Source organism: Procambarus clarkii, chromosome 31, assembly GCF_040958095.1.
Source record: "Procambarus clarkii isolate CNS0578487 chromosome 31, FALCON_Pclarkii_2.0, whole genome shotgun sequence".
NCBI classification, from domain to species: domain Eukaryota; kingdom Metazoa; phylum Arthropoda; class Malacostraca; order Decapoda; family Cambaridae; genus Procambarus; species Procambarus clarkii.
Window position 1 is genome coordinate 22,579,232 of NC_091180.1, and position 27,195 is coordinate 22,606,426.

The following is a 27,195-nucleotide window of genomic DNA, read 5'->3' on the forward strand; positions in this document are numbered from 1 at the left end:
GGAGTGCACGCACGCACGCAGGCACACACACACACACACACACACACACACACACACACACACACACACACACACACACACACACACACACACACACACACACACACACACACCTCTGGAACACATGTGTTCACATTCACATGGCCAAACCTTCGCAGGAGTTGGCCGCCCTTACCCTTGACGGAGAAGTCCTGGCGCTCGATGATGTAGTAGGTTAGAGGCAGACCGCCATCGTCCTTCGGCGGCCCGAAGGTTATAAGGCACGACGTGGAGAAGATCTCAGACACCTGCAAGTGAGGACACAAGTTAAGACACACTCAAGTCGCAGGCGTAGATGGAAATCACAAGACCCTAATATATCTACGATAAAATATTCCGAATATGTTATGGGATCGATCACGCATCCCCGGACTTCTCAAGCTCAGGCAAATATCTTAAAGAGAGCGTACATAAACGGAGATGAAGCTGTACCTCAACATTAGTAGGAGGAGAAGGCCTGTCCTGCATGTTGATCTTGACCTCCTTGCTGCTCTCGCCGGCCTTGTTGGACATCCTGATGGTGTACTTGCCGGACTGGTCCCTGCTGGGTTTCTTGAAGGTGTAAATCACCTTCTTGTCTAGGATGTTCACCTCCACCTCCTTCACATTCATGGGCTTGCCGTCCTTCAATAGTTTGGCGTCCACCTTGGAAATCCTTGCGCCGGGAACTGAACATGAGGAGAGGTTGGACGATGTTAGGGTCTTCTGGTGTACGCTACAGTGGGAGGATGTTTGGGTCGTCACGTGTACACTACAGTGCCCAAACTCACACACAAAGGCACACTCAAAACTCCACGCACTAAGCCCCGTTATGGTGTTCCTATTTCTGTAACGGCCAGACATGTTAAAACCTCTTCTCTCTCTTTCTCCTCACCTCCCCTCTCCTATTTCTATCTCTCCTTCCCTCTTCCCCCCCCCCTCTCTCTCTCTCTCTCTTCTTTATTATCCTTCCTCCTTTCCACCTCTTCTCCCATTCCCTTCCCCTTTCCTCTCTTCTCCCCTCTTCCACTCTTTCTACTTTTCCCAGGGTCATCCCAGACAAACCTTATTACCATCCAGTTCTGCAATAAATTGTAGAGATATCTTTAACATCTCAGTCATTTCTCCCCCTCCCCCGATAACTGGTTTGAGTATTTTCAGCTGTGAGGGCGGACTCCTCCCAATTCTTTGTGGTTATATAGATGCAAGTTATTACAGTCATGGAGTTACAAGCTAATAGCAACCATTACAGTGAGTTGTTAGCAACGTTACAATGGTGGCAGCGGTGGGATGTTGCTGAGTGTGACTTCGGAGAACGTTACATTCCCACCCATCAGCTCAGTCTTATCCCTTTACCCACCATCCCCCACGACACCTTCCACAGGGGGTAATGAATGACCACACTACTAAAATGGGTCTCAGACTTTTGTAAGTACTCTAAAAAATGAAGAAAATATGCAGATGAATTGAAAGAATCAAAGAAGTAGAAAACTGTGACCTTATATCCGGAAATATGTAAACTGTCTCAGTAACCTAATTTGCCTCGTGACTTTGACTAGAACTATTGACTAGATTCGTCTGAACCAAAGATTGTCTGCTTCTAAATATAGCATTTAACGGCCACATTTATTTATTCGATGATTGAAGAGGAAACTAAGGGGTGACACTCACTTGTGTATGGGACCTCGAAGACGAGTGGTTTGGTCACTGGTCCCTCAATGGGCTCCTCTGGCTTGATGCTTGGTGGCTTCTCTCCTTCACCCACGCTCAGCTGGCAAGCAGTCTCCAGGTTCCCGCACACCGCCTGCAAGTAACGAAATAAAAACCCTGGTAACTAACAGTTTATTTGTGTAGTCTCCACAGCCAGCGGTGTTTAAGTACATTTTCCCACCGGTTGGCAGATCTCGTTGAGTGTCATAAGCATTTTTACATTTATTCTTACAACCACAGAGGTCATCTTTAGTCACAGAATTAGTTTATATGAATTGCCCACAAAAAGAAATATTTATATGATGTTAAACTATCACCTGGCCTCATTTGAGGGATTTTTCCCCCTTTGTCAGTCAGTCCCACTTGCATTCACGACATATTTGTCAGTGTATTTACGGGACCTTAATGAATCACAGCTGTCATGATGCACTAACCTTAATCTCGCCCTCATGGGCTGTGGCGGCCTCTTTGATGATAAGGCGGTGAACTCCGCCCTTCTTCTGGAACTCATAGTTGTCTCCTTCAGTCACCTCCTTCCCGTTTATGAACCACTGCAGGGGCGCATTCGGGTCAACCAACTCCACTTCGAACGTCGCTGGCTGCCGCTCGTAGGTCATCTGATCCTGCAGCTTCTTCTTGAACTTGTTTTCATCTGTGGCAGGTCGGGAAGGATTTAAGATGGAACTTCGATGACATTCAAGATCGGGTGGGGAAGGGACGAAGGGTGGAGTTAGACTGGGATTGTTATGAACAGCATGATAGCTCCTTCTTACTAAAATGACAATACAGTACTTGTTTAGTACAGACTAAGGTGTCTATATTTATATATATATGAACACGTTGTGAAGAGTGTGAGAATAGCTTGAGTTACCTTATCCCTTTGTGTGTACTTATACATCAATAAACTTATTTTAATTTCCATTTCAATTCAAAGCAATCTTTAAAATAGTTTTGCATCTTGTTGCATGGTTTGCATTGACGATTATTTTGTTATTGGTCATGTTGAACTCAAGATGATATTTGAATTATTATTATTATCATATAAATCTGCTACAAGATAATTGTGGCACTTGGTTTGCCAATGCAAATGTGCTTAACAGTTTGTATCTTAATATTGTATCTTAACAGTGAGTCACGGTTGACATGATTTAATTTGCATAGTACATGTTGCAGTAAGATACTTACATAGTGTATGTAAATGATGTGGTTACATGTGCTTGTGCTCCTTGAGATAGGTGCTAGTCTTTAAATTTACAAATTATGATTGTTGCATGTGATTTCGTGCATATTAATTATTCTGGAGCAACCATTAGACCATTGTATATGTTTACCTAAATTATATTGTATCATATATGTCAGTTTGAATTAGCTGGTTAGAAACTTTCCAGTTGACTGGAACATTATAACGAGACACCAAACCCTCCCCACCCCCCCCCCTTTCAAGCCACTTGGATAGTTATCAAGTCGACAATCGACTTGATACAATGGTCCAAGACGGACCGAAACGTTGCCGTCTCCTCATCTTCTTATGTGTGGTTTGGTCATTATATCTTCAGCCACGTTATTGTGACTCATCGTCTGCTCTGTATTTCGATGCTATGAGCTGTTGCAGCTTTCTAACCCTGTTTATATATACAACAGACGAAAATGAATGAAAGCTATTTAACATTGTAAAATCACTTCACCTTCATTGGTTGAGTGCACAGTGCACTAGCGTAGTGTTACAGCAATAGCAGTAGTGCATGAGGTCGATGTACAACAGATCTCTATAACCCCCTTATATGTAACAGGCGAGAATGTACGTCTGTTGGTTAGTACTGTAAAAGCATTACAGTCATCTTCTCAGGTTGAGGACCCAATAACTCATTACAGTATATGTTGTGTAACACATCTCTAACCCTGTCTATGGAGGGCAGTAGAAAATATACATATGCTGGTTAGCATTGTATACATGAACGGCTATGTATACCGGTGAAAATAACCTAAAAAAAAACAGAAACAAAATCCTTTTTTATCAATTTTCTCATCCACCACTTGTGACTTATAAACAGTTCTTACAGTGCCCCATCCCCCCCTACAGTGCTATATAGTACTAACGGCTCCAACCACCTACCACCTGCACACTACCACGACCCATCTGCCACAATCACTCACCCACTACCCCCCTCCTCCACATTCTCGCCACCTATCACCTGCACACTCCCACGACCCACCTACCACTTGCCACTTACACTGAACAATAATCTCGCAGGTGGTCTCATCGGCGTTGGTCCTGCAGGAGTAGTTACCAGCGTCGTCCATGGAGATGCTCTTGAAGACCAACTGTCTCTTCTTACCGTCCTTCATGATCTTTAAGCTGGAGTGGCAGAAGTGGAAAAGTTAGTCCAGCTCCTCAGGCAGGCAGAGGTCGGCGTCGGCTCAAGGAGTGGATACTTTCCTCCAGTTGCTACTACTTTAAGGGAAAACTAATAATTGGAGATCTTAATGGGACCGGATATCGCGAGGACCAATTGGCCGGTCAAGACCATGAGGTTATGTTGGCTAGTTGAGACCAAGAGGTTCTGTTGTTCAACCGAGACCAGATTCACAAAGACTCGCAGTTGAAATTTGATTAAGTTTGGTAACAAAGGATGATATTAAGGCATTTGACAATGGCAGAATTTCAGGGTAAAGTTCATGTTACTTCGGTCCTCTATGCTCGCGCCAGCCTCATGAGTTTTCCCTTTCCTAACCAGAAGGAATATTTTCGAAGCGCGAATCTTGGACACTCCGAGCTCAGAGGCTCCGGTGACCAAAACCCAAACAAGCCAACTGGAGAAATCGTACCCCCGCCCTTGGCCGACGTGCCGACAGCTCTGCGACACTGACAGAGTGTGTGTGTACGTGTCTGGTGTCTGGTGGCGCGGCACTGAAACTTTCCATACTTCCCGACACCTATGTCGATGTTCAGTTACTTTTAAATCACTTTCTCAAGTTGCCATTGTGAAAAAAAAACGAGAACGAAAATTACAAAGAACATATTCCATAAGAGTAAAAAAAAAAATAGACTGTACTGTTCAGGTACACAAAAAAGTTGTACAAAAATACATACAACAAGCACACGAAAAAACAGAGTGGAAGCAAAAACTTGAAAAACTAAAAAAAATCTTTCAAAATTGTACAGGTATGCACATCAAAATAGTTCGTGCTCAAGTGGGATATGTGGTGCTTGTTGAGTGGCCCCCACACGTGGCATGTGATCATAATGTGGTTCACTGAGTGGCCTCGCGGGGCCAGTGGCATATGCGGTGCTCACTGAGTGGCCACAGAGTTGTAAACAAAAAGAATAATACCGTGCTCACTGAGTGGCCCGGACCGCGTTCCGCATCTACTGGCTTACACAGCCCCTCTACCTCTCTACCTTTATCTACACGCTAAAGACATGAAGAACACCACTATCTTATATACAACTGAACATAAAACACTCATAAATGATACAAAATGTAGATTAAAATAATAAAAGATAGAAAAAGATATAAATATATATATATACATATATAAGAGAGGTTTAAGCGCTCTACATACACAAAAAAAGTCTCAATATACGAGAGATATACTCATAAACTAGCACAAAATATTAGATATCAAGGTAGAGAGGCCCACCATAAATTTGTATGATCTGACACGTGGATATATAAAGTGAGACACGAGCGGATATGTGCGGAAGGCGGCCCGGGTTCGAGTAGAAACACACACATTCTAAACTGCGGTTTGAGGTAGAAGCGTCCTGTGCCAGACTGTTGGGGGGGGACGATGACTGCCTCTGGGGCACACGAGTCAGTTCCTCGTGACAAAACTGGTTACAGTTTCTAGGGGGGTGGGGGGAAGGGGGGTGGAGAAGACAATATACTGTAATCTAATCCTCCGAGAGCGAGGGAAGACAATATGATACTATCTTGTCCTCGAGGGAAGACTATATTACCCTCTAAGATATTATATTACTGTCTAATGCCTGAGGGAGGAATCGAGAATGACAGAGCAAGAGGGACGGGTCATGGCCACCAATGTCTGGAACAGGGAAAGCTAAAGCTGGCGTCCTGGACATACAGATAGATAGACAGACACACACACAGACAGGCTGACAGCCGCTGATCAGGAAATGCGAAGGCAGAGTAGCATTGTGGCGAAGCAGGCGACGATCACTGCAAATATTTAATCACTGGTGCTGTCCAGTTAAAGTTCAGTGCTGAAGTTGAGGCTGTTTTGTTTTTAACTCCGTCTCGGTTTAGAATATCTTGAGTTTAATGTCACTGCTTCGTTTTATTAAATTGATTGAGCATAATTTGTTTAAAATTGTGGGTTTTATCAAGTTTTATAAAGAGGAATTATTACAAGGTCACCAGTTGTTGGGTCTGGGCCTTGTAGTCGTCCTTGGCGTCCAGTCACATAGTCGGATTGAGCGGAAAAAGTGAAATAAAAGTTAAAAAAAAAGAAAAAGAAAATAAAATCAAGTTGATACCAAGACTAAAAAGTGCCCACTGACGACACTTGAGACAACATTTAATTACCTGTCGGATCGGAGTGACGAACATGCTTGAGATCTGCGAGAGGGCAACACGATGTAAACAAGAGAGAAGTGGCAGGTCGAAGTATTCCTTTAGTGGTTTAAGTCGCGCCTGACAAGATGCGGTGTGTCTCAGGAGCCCGGGAGACACCGGTGCCATCCCCCCCCCCTTCTACAAGGCTTCAATATTGATTCTCGTAGAACTATCTCATGTTATGCATGATTTGGTTTCATGTTGGGGTATAGGTCTATCAACCTCTGGAGGGTTATTAATGACTCAACAGTTGCTTATGACCAATTATCAAGTATAGTTTAGCCGTGAACATAGTCCGGGACTAAAGTAAACTCTTAGTGTATTTACACCGAGAAGCGGGCTACACCTCTCAGGGTATTCCATTCATCTGGGTTCTTGCAGACTCGAATTGTGGACCGCAAGCGTGTGAAGCCGAAGCTCTATCAACTGAGCTATTGAGTAGTCTTAATAAGGAAGTGTATATATATCACCGATATATACAGTGTATGTGTATATATATGCAATATATATATCCCCGATACTGTGTATATGTTTTAGGCTTATAAAGTTCTCCACTGAGGCTGCCGCATTTTGTCACGTGCGACAAAAACATGTTTGGAGAGTTTAAAAGAAGAAACGCTAACCAAGAATGGAAGAGAAGACAGACGAGGGAAGAGATGGACTTACAACTACACTGACGGATAACAGTTGGAAGTTGATAGTTCACGAAGAGGATAATAATAATAATATTACAGATACAAAAATCACATCTGAAAATCGGTATAAATAATCAGCAATATGATATTGTCATAAGATGAAAGGATTGAAATGATGAGCATTCGTGGGATTAGGAGTCGGGTCGGGAGACACGTCAGCCCAGCACACTAAACAGAGCCAAGAAGACAACAAATCCCACACTCTAAGATACAGAGAGAGCGCCACGCAGGCTGTGCAACCCATCCTCCTGTTTTGAAAGTAGTTTTGTGTGACTATGTAGTCGCTCGTGTTAATTTGTAGCAATGGAGCCCCCAGTAAGTCACTTTTTGCACTATTTTTTAACAGGCTATGAAAAAATGAAGCTAAAACCTAAACTGAAATATTCCTAGGCCTAGTATAACACATATATATGTTGTATATTAGGCCTCAGATAGCGTGTATTAGACCGAAGATGGTTTGGTTTTATTAGTAACAAATATGAAAACTTTTCCGGTTTGGCCAAATTCAGCTCTACAAAAGTGTAACATCTGGTGGTTAACATCACGACATATCTCTACTTTCCACCACATTGTTACTGTCAGTACTGTACTTCCAGTTTAGGAGGCTGAGCTGGGCTATGGAAAGTCAAAATGACCTCTCACTGTTCACATTCACCGGACTCCCAATGTTGCCCAACACCTCCCACACTCTCGCCACGCTCCATATAGAACTGTGGGATTTCTGGTTCTGACTATTTTTTTTGCCTAATAGCCGGGCACTGATTAGATGCGAGATTGACATACCTTGGGACCCAGATTCCAATCTCAGATATTGAATCATGGAAATAAATGAGATCAAAATATTCTGTGCTCATTCAAATGTTTCTTTTAGTTAACAACGTTTAATTCGCAAACAAGATCAAAGAATAACGAGCTCTTCTTGTGAGCTGAATCTAAGAACTGTAAACAGGGAAGCAGGCCAAGCTTATCAACTTACATCTTGCTGTCAGGAGTCAGTTTCTGGCCGCCGTAGAACCACTCTACTTCGGCCTCGGCTTCGTCAACGTCGCACTCGAGGACGACCTTAGAGTTCTCTGTGACCGTCTTGGACTTGAGCTGCTTGGTGAACTTGAAGGGCTGGTCTGTAAGCCAAGACATGCGGAGTTCAAGACAAAGATTTTAATATTCTCTCCCTATTCTCTAAATCCCATTACTCGTGACTAATATATCCGAGAAATGCAGACAATACTCACAATTACTTAGCCAAACAATTATAAGAAACTATAATTGCAATTCATTATTACAAGTATACAAGTGTTTATCATTCTTCAATTTCAGCTTTACTGCTTGTACATCTTGGCAGTACACAAGGCTCGCAGAAGGCTACACCTTGGGACTGTGTCTTACACTCTCTCAAGCTAACACAAGATTAAGTTAAGAACACAAAAGTTGTAGGGCGATTTAAGTTGATAACCCAAGTCTGTTCAGGGTAGAAAAGGGTTACCCTTTCCTAAACTCACAAGCCATTTCACCAAGGAAATATTGATATAGAAGTCTAAAACAGTCTAAAATAACCTGACTTAACAGACCACTAATCTCCTAAGCCACTCATCTCTCAACCCATTGAACTCACAGCCTACTGATCTCACAACAGTAATATAACACCTCGCTGATCTCACAACGCAATGATGTCACAATCACCTAAACTCACAACCCACAGATCTCACAAAATATTAATCTCACCACCCAATGAACTCATAACCCACTGTTATCACAAAATTCTTATTTCACCACCCACTGAATATCCAATTCACGGCTCTTACAAACTACTAAACTCACTACCGACTGAACTCACGACAGTAATATGATACCCCGTTGATCTCACAACCCAATGATGTCACAAAATACTAATCTCACCCCCCACCGATCTCACCACCCACCGGACTCACCACCCACCGGACTCATCACCCACCGGACTCACCACCCGCAGAACTTACCGACGATGGAGAGGAGAGTCTCGGTGAACTCCTTCTCACACCTGAAGATCTTGGCGGTGTACTTGCCCTTGTCCTTCTTGCTGGCGTTCTTGATGGTGAGGCGGACGGTGCCGGTCATGTCCTTGTACGTCTCGAACTTCTCGTCCTCCTGCGGGTGCAGAGAACACTCGCTCAGTAGTACCTGGCTACCGTGTTCTCGCCCTCCACCGCCCAACCGGACGGTGGACGGCGGTGGAGGGCGAACCTTAATGCATTACAATGAACCTTAATGCATTACAATGAACCTTAATGCATTACAATGAACCTTAATGCATTACAATGAACCTTAATGCATTACAATGAACCTTAGTGCATTACAATGCATTAAGGTTCATTTTACCGTTGTATTATGATCTGACGACAAGAGGTTCTTTTCGTTGAACTGATCAAAGAAACTGGTTGAAAATGTTGACAGGGTCAACGAGGGTTTCTCATAGTGCCAGGCCATAATAAAATTTGTAAAAATTAACGTAATTTTACAATTTGTTTTTCAAGCGAAGAAAAATATATAGATTTGTGCTAGAATCATTAATTGATTTGGTATCGGGCTTAACGCCTGTCAACCACTGGAGGCGTCACTAAGCCCACAACAATACCTTACTGACCAACAGGCAAGAATTCTTTAGTACCCCAACATTGTTCAGACCTAAAGAAAACTCAAGTGTATTTACACTGAGAAGTGGGCTACACCTCTCAGTGTATTTACTCTGAGAAGTGGGCTACACCTCTCAGTTTATTTACACCGAGAAGTGGGCTACACCTCTCAGTGTACGTATCCCTTTTGTGAATTACTGACCTGACTCTTTCTGTCATATTTAACAACATATATCGACAAGAAAGAACGCTACCAAAAGCAGACGAGGAGTCACAATAACGTGGCTGAAATATGTTGACCAAACCACACACTAGAAAGTGAAGGGACGACGTTTCGGTCCGACCTGGACCATTCTCAAGTCGATTGTGAGAATGGTCCAAGACGGACCGAAACGTCGTCGTCCCTTCACTTTCTAGTATGTGGTTTGGTCAACAATGCTACCAAAATATATTAATATATACTGTATATCTAAATATACATTTAGAGTTCTTTCTCGCCAAGAAAAAAATATTTTTAATTTGATTGTGTCTGTTTGCAGAATGCATATCAATATGTGTATGAATGTACAAAGAACGTTTGGTAAATATTAGTAAGATAAATAAACAACTCAATAAATAATCATAGCTTTTCAGTTACTTTAAACATTTTATAACAGCTAATCTTTAAACAAATGTTAGAAAAACAATTGCAAAACTGTTTTTCACTGATCCAATGTAATACACTCTGCTTAATAATAAGACCAGGACAATCGAACTTCACAAACAAAAGGTTTATGAGGTTGACTTGTAAGAAGAACAATACGTCACCTCAATCTTCTCTTCTCCCTTGAACCAGTGAACGATGGCCTTGTGGGAGTTGACCTGCGCCTCGAGGGTGGCGTCCTTGGTGGTGTAGCTCGAGATCTTCTTCGGCAGCGGCCGCACGAACTTGAAGTCCGGGTCAGGTTCTGTGGACCAGGCCACAACGTTACATGGGAGCGTGGGTCAAGGCTTATATGAGCGGTGCAGCCAAACCTTTTAAACATTTAATTCCCTTAGGCACTAGGAGGCTCGAACCGCCGACCGCACGGTGTGAGGCGGAAGTTCTTCCACGGAGAGCCCCTATTGCATCGATTTCAGAGACAGGAAACCCCAACCCAACTGAAATGTTATATATTCCCCGCCTCCCCCCTTTAAGCACACAGGAATTAGTGATCCAGCCTCATGTTATATAAACAGTTTAAATGCCTAAATGAATGATATATATATATGCGAACAAGCCTGAATGGTCTCCAGGCATATATGCAACTGAAAATTCGTATTATATATATATACTTGATAGGATCAAAACAAGTAAGTAGACTACAAACTCAGCATCTCTAAAATGATGTGGCTGAGAAGAAGAAGGTGTACCAGACCCACCTTGGACAGTGAGGATACAGGAGCAGGCGATGCCCATGCACTCCACTGTATATTTGCCCATGTCATCTAGCGTGGGCTTGGTGATCACCAGGGTGTGTACACAACCCTCGGACTTGAACTTGTATTTGGCTCCTGTGAACAGCTCCTGTGAGAGGTGTGGAAGGAGAGAACGTTAATGAATAAATCCACAAAGGGCCGTGATGAGGAGTTCGAACTTACGACCAGGATGATCCCAGACGCGCCTTAATCGACGTTAAAGCTCGCGCATGTATGGTTTTGTCTTATGGTGTATGTGATGTGAGGTAATTATCAAGAGAAAGCACCATGCCAGTCATGACTTTGTAGCACATGGGAGGAATATGAGGAGGGGAGGGGATATAGGAGCAGAGATAAGGAGGTCGGTGTCAAGGGACGTTGTCCAGCAATTTGGACCAGTGGAGATAGAACGCTCACCTATAAGGAGTGAGGATATCGAATATCAACCAAAGTGTGTGTTTGTTTGTTTGTGTGTGTGTGTGTGTGTGTGTGTGTGTGTGTGTGTGTGTGTGTGTGTGTGTGTGTGTGTGTGTGTGTGTGTGAAAAACTTTTATATTATTTACAAAGCTGAAGAAAATATATAATTAATTGAATTGAGCACTAATTTATACATTATTATTATTAATTTAGATTCTAACAATAACAACAATATTTTATACAATAATATTTACAATATATTTATAGATCTCTACAAATTCGTAGTAAATCTGATGTAGCTAAGCACTTCTACTCACATCCTTCTTGAAGAACCACTTGGGCTTGGAGTCCTTCTTGGAGAACTCAGCCTCAAACTTGGCGAACTTGTCCTTGCCCTCCTTGACAGTGACGTCGAGCAGCGGCTTGACCCACATTTCCTGCTTCTGCTCAGGTACAAGGGAAGGGGGTGAGAATAAGATGCATGAGCTTGACGGGTTACCTAACGATGACCAACTAATATCAGATTCCTTTTCCCCCTTTATCACCAAATAAAACATAGTTGACCAGTTGTAAGTAAAACTCCTTCAGTGAATATGGTTTATGCTAGTTAACAAACTTAGTGTTGGAGAAAGAGTTAAAATATTTATAAAACAAGGGGGCTAAGGTTCTAATTACATTTTGAATATAATTAAACTTTCTCGTTGAGGAATTAATTAGATATATAATAATCAATATAACTGCAATAAAAGATGTGCATTGGGGGGTAGTAGTCTGCTATTTTTGGCCAATATATTCAGAACACGATTGTTTATGGGTAGGTTTTTAAAGTAAAATAATTGTTTTAAGAACAATAGTTGATACATGGAAATATCAGGTGGTATTTATAATTAGGCTATTTGCAGAAATTTCAGCAATACATTATTATATCTAAGAGAATGCTGATGTTGATAGCATTTTACAGAATTTGTTCCATGTTAAAGTAAAGAGAAACGCGTATTTTAATAAGGGGAATTCAAAATGAAATATTTCCACAGTTCATAATATCTGCTACCATCATTCACATAACAGCACACATGTGTGGCCACTGTTAGACATAGAGGTTTACGTAGGCTTCACTTAAACTAATCTTTTTTATAATTTTCATTAGGTTTGCCTAAATAAGATATCTTTGGGTAATCATTCTATTTGGAATCTACTGGATATATCTAGATTATATCCAGAGAGTAAGGATTATATCTAGACAAACAGGGACAATTGAATACAGACCTGGAAAAAAAAGTTAGACTGAGTTAATGGGAATCAGAAAAATACAGGTTTAAAGAAATTCTAAAATGTTCTAAAATTCTAAATTCTAAATGTTTTTTTATAAACATCAAGCAAAGTTCAAATTCCGATAAAATGCTTAACATCAACATATCTCGTCATCGATTAAGACAATATCTTTGCAATGTAAGTCAGCAATGTCTTACCCTTTATAATATCTTGACGGGACACTGCCTAGACCAACAGTCAACTGAGGGTATTGCAAATATGTAACACTGAACAAAATGATTTGATGATAATAATAATAAAAACAATAGTAATGATATAATTAACTTTGGGGGTGACAGAGAACCACAATGTGGCCCAACCTGCGAGTATAAACATCAATATATATATATAAAAGGATTATTTCACATCTAGATAATACATGCGGACGTGCGTATCAATGTGACGGTGGAGCTGGAGGTGGAGACGCCGTAACCAGCGTCTCCGCAAGGATAAAATATGTAAGATAAGAGAGAGAGAGAGATGAAGATATAACATGCGCACATGCCTTAATCTATCTCAAGCCTGCATCCGGCCACGTCTAGAATAAGAAGAAACTGTAAAAAAAAACTGTCTTCAAGATACGAGTTTCTTTCCCTTGTTCTTGAGCTAACTTCGATTAACTTTCTGGATGTAATCTCATCCGCTTTAAATACACAGTTCTTGAATGTGATGTGAAAGCTGCAAATTCGATGCATATATGTATATATATATATATATAAGATGAGGTCGCAATGTCCTCAACAAACACGGGAAGAAACTTTGATATACAGTTGCATGTGCAAGATAACTTTTTATCATACATGTACGTGCAAAATTTTAGCCACCAGGATGGCTGGAGTTTATGTAGAGGAGGTTTAAGGAAAGTTATAAATGTTTGATTTAGGGAAAACAAAGATGTTTAGGATTTACGTTTTTAAAAGATCATTTTAATTTAAGTATTAAAGTGCGTTTTATGAGTGTTGCTGCTTATTTAAAGTGTTTACGTTTGGCGTGCCCATCTAGGTGACACTTTACTAAGGGTTGGCTTGGTTAAGGCGCGTTGGTTGAATTATAATTAATTAGTTTTTTATTAGCATATATTTAAATGCATGATTGTCCAAAAAGACAAAACCAAATAAATACGTTATAATTTATGATACATGTTTTTTGAGGTTCATGGGTATGTATCAGATACCTTCAAATTATTAAAAAAAAATAAGAAAAATAGTTAAGATTAATAGTAATGAATAATACATATCAAAAAAAAGAGAGCCAGTCGGTATTTCTTGTGTTGCTATGATAAAGAGAATGAATGAATGCACTTGTTCAAGCGTGCCAAACCTCGGTGCAGTGTTGCCAAACCTCGGTCCAGTGTTGAAGTATTGGCCAATCGGGGATAAGGTCTGCGAGTGACTTCCTGCGGGGGGCGTCACCCTCCTGCAGCCCAGAGAGAAACAATGGTGTCTTAGTTGGCTGAGGGCTTGCTGGGTGGGGGGTGGGTACTGGACAAAAAGGGTGGATGATCACTCAGCTCACCCCAGGTCACTTCTCAAGCAGACTATTAGAGCAGCATGAGCCGCAAAGGAGGTTGTGGGAGGGACACACACCGCGGGGAGGGCGGGGCAAACTGCGGGAGAGGGGGCGGAGCGAGCGGTGCCAGGCGGGCTGGAGGCGGAGTTGGGGGCGGGGCGTAGTACATAAGCTTCCTGCAGCTGCATATTATAAATTTCAATTTTAAATAATAAAAAAACAATTAATCCTTCAATATTGTATTTAAAACTGTCGAGTACCAACTATATGAATATATACCAAGTATACCATAATAAATGTCAAACGTATCTAAATTAAAAATAAAATAATAAAGGTAATCCAACATACAACTGAAGTACAATTTTTTTATGAATAATAAACCATGATAATTGCAACACAGGTTGAACTTACACAATGACCCACGTAACTATTACGTCCAGAAGTGTGTATAGGACGTAAGAGTGGTCCTGTACGCACTGCTCTGTGCTACACTGCCGAGGGTCACTGTGTAAGTTTCAACTGCTTCTTCATATCTCTATAATATTATACATTCAGTAAAACAGTTCTATGTTAGGCTTGACTTATTTACTTTAATATAATTTAAATAAATTTAACATTTATTACACTGAAACATTATTTTATATATATATATATATATATATATATATATATATATATATATATATATATATATATATATATATATATATATATATATATATAAACAATGTCAGACCACGAAGGAAGGATTAAGACAGGAAATTCTTTAAGTACTCTAGTATTTAGTAATCCATTTTCAAAAGAATCAACTTTCCTAAGATGTATTATTAAATGCGAAAGTACTTAAGGAATTTCCTGTCTTAATCCTTCCTTCGTGGTCTGACACTGTCAGAACGCTTATGAATTGAAATTAGCTAGAAAATAAAAATAAAAAATATCTCGCTACTAATCAGTTCATATTAATAATAAGGATACACAGTTTAATTAATATTAATTATTATTTTAGCTGAGGTCAATAATTCGGAAACATTGTCTCTAGCAGCTCTTCCTAATTGGTTTCAATTATATACAAAGTGTGTGAATTTAAATGGATTTTCCCATGTTTAAATGGCAACAATGCTAATTGAAGGCAAAATATTTGAATTATTACGTCTAGATACATTAATTAGGAATACAAAATAATGTCTAATTAGGTGAACATATCCATAATAACAGATATATAACATTATTTATAACAATTACAATATTTATCAGTGAAAATATTGCCGCTGGGTGAAAGCTAGAGGGACACGTTGATTATGAGGAATCAAGTGAATGAGGGCCATTGATCACGTCTAGAAAAAAAACGAAAATTGCAAACGCATTACAACAGCACGTAAAAGGCAAAACAAAATGATAAAGCTCTGAATGAGAAACTGAAAATAATGACTAACAAGGAACAGCCGTACACATGATAATCATGGAAGTGTTTAGAAAGGGAACAAATGCGAGGGGATGGGCGAGGTTAGCGGTGTGTGGGGGGCGGCGGTGGAGGCAGGCGGCCGGGGTCATTACCCTGGAGCGTTTGACGGCCTGTAGGGTTGGCCAGTCGGGAATTATCTCAGACAACGATGGCTTGCGGCTTCCTGGCTCCGGGGGCTTAAGTCTTGGCGTGGGTTCCTGCCAGAGCGTCGAGTATGGAGGGAGAGATCAAGTTAGCAGCCACTCCACTAGCAACACTTGTCTGAGGGTACCAGCCTAGGCTCCAGTGCACCGCTGTGGGCGGCCACTCAGCCTCAAGTTATCCCTTGAGGCTGACTATACTTACTCCTTGGCAGATGTTAACACAAACGCCCAGACGATATAATATAGGAGGGTACACAACGTCTTGAAGAAGCTATTCAAAATTTTTGTAAAAATATATCTTCAAAAATAAATGTAAAACTATGTTAATTATAAAAAATAAATACAAAACTATGTTAAAATACTATTTCTTATTTATAAAATGTTTAAAAACCATCATTCATTTGTTGGTTGAATGAGTTTATTTTAGTTTTAAATATGGGTTATTTGTAATGTTTGACTATAATTCTGTTTAAAAGATTTCTTATATTTGTATAATTTAATTTAAATAATTCTAAATAAAATAATAAATACTGCTACTAAAAAAAAAATAATCATGCATTCGTCCAGTATAGTATCAGCGTCTTGAGAATATCATCTCCACGAAAGTCCTGTAACTAAACAACCGGTTGAAATGGAAAGCTCCCTCTTAATATCTCCACAAGACGAAAGGAAAAAAAATGAAGCTGTAAAGGATAAAGAAAGTTAGATAAACCAAAACAGAGCTGGAAGAATGAGATCGAGAAGTATCTTCAGTGCTTGACACTAGTGACGTCACGTCTGCTTGCCCAAGGTCGCTTATAAGTGTACACCCAAGTTAAGAACTTGAGTGGCAGTCCTCCAGGATGGCTTATGAGGGGGCCACGTATTTTCTCTCCTGGTTCTCTGGCACTGGTATAAAACCTCAAGTGTGTAAAGGGTTAAGAAAGTTTCATTAGGCTGCGGCTGGAGAGGAACTTACCCTCTCGACCTTGCGGAGTTGAGGCTTCACCTCCTTTTCTGTTTCCTTCAGATCGCCCCAGTCCGGATCTTCGTTGTCCTTCTTCCACTTAGCGTACTTCTTTTTCTTCAGCATAGCACGGAAGTCCATGCCACTGGCATCTGGTTGGAAAAGGAAATTAAATGGAAAGTTGTTATTGTACAAGAAAGCGTATGTAACGCTCAATGAAATCACAAGTGATGACAAACGACATGCCGCTATCTTCTGCTTATTTGTGTACAGTATTTATCTAATTATTCTGGCATAACGGAAGAAAGATTTAATCATTAGACACAAGGCAATGATTTATCATTCACTACTATAAAACAAGCTATGCATCCTTGGTAAGTTTATTATCGCTTAACTCATCAAAATAAATTATTTCTCACCCGAGACGTAGAAGTCCATCTCGGCGGAGTCCTCGCCGTGCTCGTTACCCACGATTACCTTGTAGTGGCCCTCGTCGTTGGCCTTGGTCTTCCTGATGCAGAGGGTGATGGTGTTGGTCTCGCCCTCCGTGTGGATCTTGTAGCGACCGCCATCGATGATCTCGGTGATGCCCTTGAAGAACTTGATCTTGGTGGGTGGCGGGATGCCCTCCACCACCAGGTCGATGTAGCCGTTCTGGTCTGTAATTTAAGGCATATGCTTGGACCTGCTGCTCGGGTAACAGCTTCACCTCCATATCGATCTACCCTGACTTTGCGCCCCTGGAGAGGCCACTCCAGACCGACAGTGCAACTCCATAGTCTCCTGAGACTGATGGATGGATGCCTACTACTACTACTATGTCATGGATCGATACCTGTTTTTTTTTTGGTAGCAATTTTCTGATTTAAAGTAACTTTTTTATTTTTTTTGCTAAATTTCTTCGGATAGGAGTTATTCAGTTCATTCTCTTAAAATGAAAGTACTCATATCAATTATTTGGTCGAAAATAACAATGTAGCGATGAACCACCAGAAAGTTGACTTTTGTATTATTGAATTTGGACAAACCGTTTTTTTTTTGTTATCCATAACGTAAATATAAGACCTAACCTAACCTCTCCTAGCAATCCTATGCCTAAAACACTATCTTAGGCCTAATATAGTACATATATGTGCTAGGCCAAGGAATATTTAAGTTTATTTTCAACTTTATTTTTTCCGGACAAGAAAAAATAGTACAACAGGTGTTGTACTCGTGATCCATCACTACGTATTGGTACTTCAGACCAAATAGCTACAGTAAGTACTACCATTTCAGGAGAATGGGTTGAATTATTTCAGTCTTCGCACCGAGCGTAAGATGAGTCAAGGGTTGGTGAATCATTGTTTTGGTAAGAGCCACATAGAGGTGGACTAACCAAAGTGAATCAATATTTGGTATGAGACACATGGAGGTGGACTAAACAAAGTGAATCAATATTTTGGTATGAGACACATAGAGGTGGACTAACCAAAGTGAATCAATATTTGGTATAAGACACATGGAGGTGGACTAAACAAAGTGAATCAATATTTTGGTAAGAGTCATAGAGGTGAACATACCCTCAACTGCCGTGTACTTTTGCTGGACGTCGACGATGACTGGCGGACCCTCCTTACCGACGGCGCGGAGTGGGGTACACGGCTTGTCCATCTTCTCGTCATCTTGCACAGACGGTCTCCGCACATCACTGCTAGGTCGTCGACGCTACGGTGGTGATGAAGCAGTGAAGATGGTATCGGTGATGGCGATGGGGTCAACGCCAAGGAGGAGAGGCCCACGAAAAATCGAATTTGTGTTAGATTTGTACACACGCGGCGAGAGAGAGATTTACCAAGAACATTTGAGCAGGAAGTAGATGGCAGTACAGTTGTAAAGAAGTGTCTAAGACGTTGATAAGGAACACAGGATAGTGGGAGGAGACAAGGATGAATGTTTGGAGAGTAAGAGATTGAAAGTAAGTTATGAGATACAAATGTTCCTGATGGATCCGTCTCTAGTAGTTTGAGTGGCTGGTAACTTACCTGGTGCTCACTCGTCGCCAAGACTTAATGTAAACATATGCTTGTATAAATAACCAAAGAACGAATTGTCTATTTTTTGCAAATAATTGCAAACAAGTTCATTAAATATATATAAAACCAAAAATAACGTTTAATGAAACATGAAAGTCACAGATAAGGAAGAGTCGGTTTTGCACCGTTTATATAAACCAATATCTAAATATATAAGAAACTTCTAACTTTTTGAACACAAGAACTAAATATTTGTTTCTACGTATTCTACATTTTTTTTAATTACATCACTACATAAAAACACTTTGCTCTTGTTTCTTCGTTAATCCAAGAATTTGTGTCGTAAACATAGAACACATTTTTGTAAAAGGAAATAATAAGGCTTTAAATTAAATACTGTACACAAAGTGCACAGATACAGGGTAATACTTAATGTATTAATAATACAATTTATAAATAGCCAGAATGGCAAAAATATTATACGCACTCACATTGAACTTCAGTACTCTTGGTTTAACGAAGACAGCCTAAACCTACGACACACACTATATAAATTATTGTATCTAGTATACAGAACCACACCCTCATACACTTAACACTGAGAAATTGAAAGATAGAGCAGCAAGAAATATACCAATAATATATGCATTGTCATTCGTCGTTAAAAGAAAGCTGAGCATTCTTGTGAGAATAAAAGCTCATGACTCTATTTCAGGCTCAAAATGCAGTTACTAGCGACTTGAATTTAGTATAATTGTCAATAGTACTTTCACTCAAGAAATATTATTGATTTCTGCTGTCACGCAACAACCATATTGAGCTTGAAAATAAGTACGATAAGAAGCTCATTTTAAAGCAAGTCATTTGTTGATTTGGTTCTAGGTGGCTGGAATAGGCTGCTACACACTGGTCTTGTCGCTCAAAGGAAAATAGGCTCTACGCCATTGGCTCTTTACTTAAGTATCGCGAAACCAACCGGTGGTTAGCCAATATCAGCGACCTAGTCTCTCGTGGGGAAGATGACTGTGAAAAATGTGAAACTTAGTATATCTGCCAGCACTAGACCTATACACGAGCGATGAGATCAACACTACTTCCGCATATTCTTGGTGCTAACTTGGGGTAACGTACACACTGCAAGTGACACCAAAATAGATCATAAACTACAAGAGTGACGGGAACATTGCTCTTGTGTTCGGCTTCAGGCCTATCAACCTCTAGTCTAGTGGAGTTATTAAGACCACCATAATTGTTTACAGACCAACTAGCAAGTATACTTTAGTACTGAACGTAGTCCATGACTTAAGTATACTCTCAAGTGAATATACAACGAGAAGAGATATATACTTCTCTGCGTATATTCCCTGTGACGAGACTACGAAGTTGAATAAGTATTTACCCTTACTATGTGAGCACAAGAACGTGCGTGGTAGCGAGATCACCAAAGCTCTATAGAAACGTTTTTATCGCGATTAAAATGCATTATACAAACAATAGCGTAGCACCGTGCATCGAGGAGTTTGAGATAAACTATTTGGAATTATTTTGCCATTTGGCTAAGGAACAGCCATTTCTAATATCTGAACCATCTGCCACAGCGGTACTTTAGCTCAACAGCGGAAACGGAGCAAGAGAATTCTGCAACACAGCGCTGCGAAGCTAAAGCTGGCCAAGACAGCTTGCTGGTTTCTAGTAAACTTCTACCAGCACGGTATCTATCCACTGCAGCGTCAAATATAAAGCTTCACTGAACAGATGAGCAATGAACATTTGTGAATGTGGGGCGAAACAAGTCCAGCAGTGAAACGACTGATGCAGTGTGAGTCAATACTGTGAAGAGTGGGGGAATGCTCCGAGCCATTCCACAAAAAAAAAAGCAAACAATTTTTAGTTTTCCCAACCTGATCATCGTCTAGAATTTCTCCCGGTCTCAAGCGACTCTGTTGTTAGCAAATAAGATAAAGGATAATTTGTTGAAGTGAGAATCAAATATTCGTTGTAAATATATTTTCTTAAAGACTTTTAAGAAGGAAACATTAAAGAGTAGGCTGTTAGTATAATGTGAATTAAAAAGGAAGAATAGAAAGCATACACTACGAAGTGGAATTGATAATAGATTACTGACAGAAAAAAACAGAAGAAAACGCGCGCGAATACGCTGATTCAAGAAAAGTTATCCAAGGCAGAAGCGCCAACGAAATTGGTACTAACGGTCATAGCAAGAGAAGAAATACGGTTTATCATCATTATAAGGTCGGTGTCAGGGTTTAAAGGTTGATCATTTTATAATATAAGTTTGTTTTAACATTTATATATATTGTGGGCAACAAAATACATTAAGATGATAAAAACAGCTCATCACTTTGAGGGCGTTGAAGACTGCAGACGACACCGTACAGGGATCTGCGTCTGGAAGTGTTTCATGCTACTGAAAACGTTCCTTAACTTTGGTTGTTATATAATGTTTAAAATCTTAAGAGTCAGCCTTCGCTTTATCACCAAATTTAACAGGTATTTGTTTTTGTTTTATTTAAGTGAATTTAGTGTTTGCAATTGATTTAATGTGACCTTTATAAAAAAAAGAAAAGAAATGTGTTAGACCCAAGATAATTGCTGTGCAAATAAATATGCTTAACATAAGTAAACAAATAGCAAATAAGCTGGCAATAATGATTCTAATTCTACAATACAAATACGAGTGAGCAAGGAAAAGACTACTGCAAGAATCTTAGGTCTAATGTAGAGAAACATAATTCGTTCTTACAGCAGGTGACAATCAGCCTAGGTGTTACAGAAAGCAATTGTTGCTCTATACTTGCCAATGACAAGCAGTTAGTTTGACAAAAAAAAATCACTATATAAAACATCAGTTTTTGTAGACATACTAGTTACGTGAATAAGTGTGACGTCTCTGCCGGAATACTCTGTGATTGGCTGATCTGAGCACACCAGTCATGTTTACAAGTGTGGCGTCACTGCTGGAACACACTGTGATTGGCTCATCTAACACACTAGTCGTAGCTACAAGTGTGACGTCAGAGTCAGAACACATTGTGATTGGTTGGTCTAGTGTTGCCAGGTCTCGCAAAAAAATCAACTGCTTGTCACTACTGTACACGAATGAATCTAAAATAGCAAGAATTCATTCGATATAAACGGAATGATCCTACCCAGTACTGAAGTATCTAAGTTTAGGTAGGTTGTGTTTAGGCGTTTGAAGTACGACACAAAAATATGTGAAAATTCAGTAAATTATGTAAAGGTTAAACAAAAAATTAAAATAACCCAATTTTAGAAGGAAGAAAACGTGAAAATACTGCTTATCAAAAATATATTTGTTGTGATTTCATTGGGACTTTTGAAATAGAAAATCTCAAATGAGACAGATTAACAGAAGAAATACAAAAATTCTCCACTCGTTCAAGACGAGAGGTAGGGGGACTCAGCACTATAGGACAAATCTTTGGACAAAAAATACGACAGTGGACAAATGAAATAAAAAAAATATATATAATGTGTATACATATTATAACGAAAGTGGCAAAAGAGAGAGAAAGAAGACGGAAGAAAGGACTTTTTTTATCATAAAAGTTTATCATTCCACGCCGACTTGACACAAGAGCCACAGATCAACGTGGTGTACCACAGCTCACCTGTTTGGTTGCTTGCTCTCCGGGTTTAAGTTTCCCCTATTGAAGAGACGGTGAGGAAAAGATAAGAGCATTATTTGGGAGAAAGCGTTTTAATATTGGAATCTGTAAAGCAAGCACCTCGTCACCAACGACGACTACTGCGATTAACCGAAATCCTTCTACAAATGAAAGACTGAAATGACAGGAGCACAGAAAATTAAATTATATGATAAAAAGTAAGAAGACAAGATGCAACCTACTTTATATTAACAATTAATTAAATGTACCTGTAATATATATATTTATATAGATATATTTACACATTAAAGTTAGAACAGTTATAGAGAGCTGCGAAGACATCCGCTGCATTAGTCCAAGTAGGTTAGTCGAGGTCCAGCACAGCTGGCTATGCCCAACATACTTGCTACGAGTAATAACTTGTAGATACCACTTGCGTTACGCAGAGGATCAGCTGTGCGAGTTAGGCCCCCATATAGCAAGCTCCTGAGAACCTGGTATGTGTCGTAGACAACTTAATGTTCGCCGTAAATCAACAATGTCAGACATTTCTTCACACACCTCTGGATTGAATTATTTAACCAAAAGCACTTTCATTTAGGACATATATTCCAAAATAAGCGATTGAATATACTGTTCAAAACTTTAAAATGTACCCTTTGGAAAACTACTGAAATGAGCCTATTACTGGACTTGAGTTTATGAACATTATGCCTTCGACACATACCATACGTCTTCATCCTGGATTATACCCAAGCGCATGCCCATATATCGCCTACATTACATCCATATATAGCAGCTTCTGAGCGCGGTATAAGATTCCAATAGATGCTCATTTTTTTTTTTTTAGGAAAGGGACACAGGCAAGAAAAAAGACAATGGTGCTGAGAGACACTTAGACGCGACTGCTTATGTTACCACAGGGACAAATGACCTCTGTTACCTTGAATTCCTCTAACACTTCTCCGGGGCGTAATTTTCGTTGTCCCTATGAAATAAAGGCACGACATTTAAATAAGTTTCTTCGGTTACCTTCTGTAATGGAGTTGAGAGTTGTAGAGTGTGAGAAGTTTAAGAGTGGATTTGGAGTAGGTGAGACTTGTGTGTGTGTGTGTGTGTGTGTGTGTGTGTGTGTGTGTGTGTGTGTGTGTGTGTGTGTGTGTGTGTGTGTGTGTGTGTGTGTGTGTGTGTGTGTGTGTAACAAAGGCGAGTAGTACGTACGTACGTCGTCAAATTTCACCGTCAGCTGTGTCAAGATTATAGACAGACTTCGGGAAGAACTAAGTGATATATGGCTTAGCCTAGGTGAAGGAAGTGTTTAAGGCGAGTTGGACCTAGATGCCATTTTTGAACTGGAATTAACACTTGGTTTGCGATGTCGTAGGTGAGTAAGGTAGTGATTGATCTGCATGGGTCGAGAACTGAATGGTGGTGTCGGGGTGAGGCAGTGTTCAGTGTCTGTCATTATGGACTCACGAAGTTTACCACAATATGTATATTCATAGTCTTATGTTTATGGGTTAATGTGACACGCAACTCGAGCGAAAATTCGAATAATATTTGGTAAAATTCCTAACTAATAAAGACTCATTTGCTGGGTCTTAGATATTATATGTTTACATACAAGATTACACACACACGTACACATATCACTGAGAGCATAAAGCACCACATAAATATCGACAACACAAGAGGCATGGTAAAAGGCGGTATTTTTAACTTGAAAATACATGAGGCGTTTACCGTTGTAAATTTAATATATGTAAAGAAGCACTGAACACTGATGAAAATTTTGTTATTAATATAATAACAATACTATATGAATAAATTAACCCAAACTAACTACTGGGAAGCGAAGGGAGTTTAGGTAAAATTTGATTGAAATTTTCTTCAAAAAGGTAATTAAAAAAATATTTGCACGCAAAATGGGATATATCAAAATAAAGCAAAGAAAAAAAAAAAAAGGCAGATTAAACTTTGAAGAGCTCAGAGTGGTGTCAATTACATGTTGTTTGTATAAGAGTCAAAGTTTAGCTGTATTTGGAATCCTTTGAAATGCAATCAGTTGTCATGGCATTTGTTTGTTGTTGGAAAAAAACTAAATATCACTCGCAGAATGAAGCTAGCTCACACCACTGTGAGAAGACAAAAAATCTGCCAAATGTAGGATCAATAGATCAACTTGTAAATAACATCTTCAAAACAAATTGTAATGTCAGAAAGGGACGAGTCCAGTGTTATGAGGTTAAAGGGGTCTTTTATGTTACCTTGCCCCCTACTAATTCTTCTCCAGGACGTAATTTGCGGCCTCCCTATGAAACAAAGACACTCAAGTCATTATCTGTCAGTTACCTGCAACAGGGAAGGTGTGGGGGGTTGTGAACGTGTCAGTCAGTGTAAGGGCTCATGATGCTAACCTGGGGAGGGACGAAGCTACGCGGCACAAGTGTCGGGAAAGCATTTTCTACTAAATGCTTATAGTGTGGCATATGTGTGATACGTGAGGCAGTGTGCGAGTGTGTGTGTGTAAACAGAGAAATAATGAAGGGCTAGTTTATATTATGAAATAAATATTAGTGTCATAAACTTGAAAACGTAGCAATTTTGGAAATTCAGTTTGTTGCTCTATGTAGGCTTCTTGGTATGAAAAAGAAGACTTTGGGTATTTGAGTAACTAGTCATGAAAAAATCAAAATAATATACAGAGTATATATACATACATACATACGCAGTATGTATATAATATACTAGGCGGCAGTGCGGGGGAATGCTTTGATCAGTGATAAGTGGCAAATTAGGACAGTTAACAGCCCAGTTCTGACAAGCTTCGTGTATGACATGTGAGTTGTTAAGCTTTGTTGAGGTCACCAATGCTTCCATTGGCTGTGGCTATATGTTGGGTCACTGTTATTATTTATCCCTGCACTGGCTTTGACGTGCTAGTGGAAATGCTATACAAATAATTTAATCACCTTACTCTAATGGTTCCCAGTGTCTATCGGGCACAGTTAACCACGGCCCTATGATACTCTTGTTGAGAAGGTGTCTTATGTTGCTTTTAATGTTATGTAGAGGAGGAAACAAGGATATGATTAGTCAGAATATTAAAAGTAATTTATAAATTATTTAATAATTTATGAAAAATAATAAATACAAAGTTTTTTTGGAGTAGTTTGGTAATCGTTACGTTGTGAATAAGTCAACTGCGTAAGATTTGACTGAGAGAATTAATGTAAGATTTGATTGAGAGAATTAATGTAAGATTTGATTGAGAGAATTTATGTATCAACATCTAAGCGTATATTTAAGTTATATATTCAGTAATCTATATGAAAATACTTGAAAAACGTAAGGAGACATAGAAAAATATTATATATCTATATTACGCTACAACGAAAACAAAAACATATAGAAAAATAACTGGAAAATAAGTGTCAACAAGAAGGCACTGTAATATCAAAAATTACAGACTGAAAAAAATGGTCAGAACACATAATTAAACAAATGAAAAACAATCTACGTAACCTGGCCAGGGGTTCCAGGCTGGCTGGAAGAATGGAACAGAACAAATAATACGTACTCACAAAATTATGTACAAAATACTAACTCCAGAGGGATTTATTTATATACAAAATTTATTTTAGGTAGTTATGATGTATTGTGTTTATTTTAGGGTCGATTTTTTTTTATAAGTACTTGAATGATAAGGGACGAAGGAGCAGAGGGTGTGGAGACAAAGTACTCATTAAGTAGTGTGGAAACGGAGGACCATCTTCACATGATGGTAGGTGGGTGTCGAATCAATAACTGAAGCAAGCTATGAGGTGGAATGGTTTTTGAATCAACATCTGAAGCAAACTTAGGGAGGGGAAGGGGGGTTGAGGATCTTTAATAAACATCTGAAACTGACAAGAAAGGTGGGGGGGGGGGAGAAAATCAGTGAAGGGTAATAATTCGGAGAGACTTAAGGGACGAGGCCCCTTTCTTTGTTACCTTGAATTCCACAGCTTCTTCTCCCGGGCGTGTTTTGCGTTGTTCCTATGAAATAAAGTTACGTCATTGTAGTGGAAGGTTTTAAACATGAGAGTGACTTTTGCGACAGCAGGAGAGTGATTATGTGTGTGAGTGGTATTATTAGAGCGTGTGGGGGGTGTACGAGCCCACAAGTGTGTGTGAGTCTGATGTGAGTAAAGTGTGCTGGAAGAGAACGGAGACTATAAAACAGTGGTACTAAGAGGCATGTATGTAATTCTGAGATTTCACGTTATTACAGCCAAGACGTGTGTGCTGTACGGATCCAGTAGATACTGAATTTTGAAAAGCAGTGTAATGTATATTGCAGTCATAGTTGCTTTACTTGGGCAGCGTGCATGATTGTAAGGCAGGTAATTAATGCGTTAAATTAAATTCCAGTGGGGGGTAAAATCTACACAAAAAATCACAGAATAATGATGCGGTGATGGATGTTAGAGTATCTCTGCTTACCACAAAACACAAGACAGTAGCCAAAGGAACAAGGTAGGAATACAACAAGTGTTTGTGACGTCAGGGAGTTAGGTGTTTACCACAAAAACACACTATGTATTCCAACACTTGAAGACAAACATAAGAATGTTCAAACTACTAGATGATGGAGATATTGAAAGTGTCTGGAAGGAGGCTTCTTGTGAAGCCTCCTTCACAAGAAGGAGGCTTG

The 27,195-nt window shown here is 39.7% G+C and overlaps 1 protein-coding gene across 21 annotated transcripts in view; it reads right to left on the bottom strand.

Annotated features, from left to right (window-relative positions):
• bt (projectin protein bent) overlaps positions 1-27,195 on the bottom strand; it is a 157,986-nt gene that overhangs the window by 89,340 nt on the left and 41,451 nt on the right. For 14 of the 21 annotated variants that reach the window (XM_069334528.1, XM_069334530.1, XM_069334529.1 and 11 more), the window contains 17 exons: positions 26,493-26,537; positions 24,767-24,811; positions 22,503-22,538; positions 18,397-18,541; positions 17,254-17,493; positions 16,847-16,986; positions 15,838-15,942; positions 11,781-11,906; positions 11,011-11,155; positions 10,417-10,556; positions 8,977-9,124; positions 7,977-8,121; positions 3,960-4,084; positions 2,163-2,380; positions 1,690-1,822; positions 472-707; positions 176-287 (listed from right to left, as the gene is read on the bottom strand). In XM_069334528.1, coding sequence (XP_069190629.1) covers positions 176-287; positions 472-707; positions 1,690-1,822; positions 2,163-2,380; positions 3,960-4,084; positions 7,977-8,121; positions 8,977-9,124; positions 10,417-10,556; positions 11,011-11,155; positions 11,781-11,906; positions 15,838-15,942; positions 16,847-16,986; positions 17,254-17,493; positions 18,397-18,541; positions 22,503-22,538; positions 24,767-24,811; positions 26,493-26,537 — 2,284 coding nt within the window. Of the gene's footprint in view, positions 1-175; positions 288-471; positions 708-1,689; positions 1,823-2,162; positions 2,381-3,959; positions 4,085-7,976; positions 8,122-8,976; positions 9,125-10,416; positions 10,557-11,010; positions 11,156-11,780; positions 11,907-15,837; positions 15,943-16,846; positions 16,987-17,253; positions 17,494-18,396; positions 18,542-20,750; positions 20,790-22,502; positions 22,539-24,766; positions 24,812-26,492; positions 26,538-27,195 lie in introns of all 21 variants that reach the window. The other 7 variants (XM_045743342.2, XM_069334526.1, XM_069334525.1 and 4 more) reach the window with 5 other exon arrangements.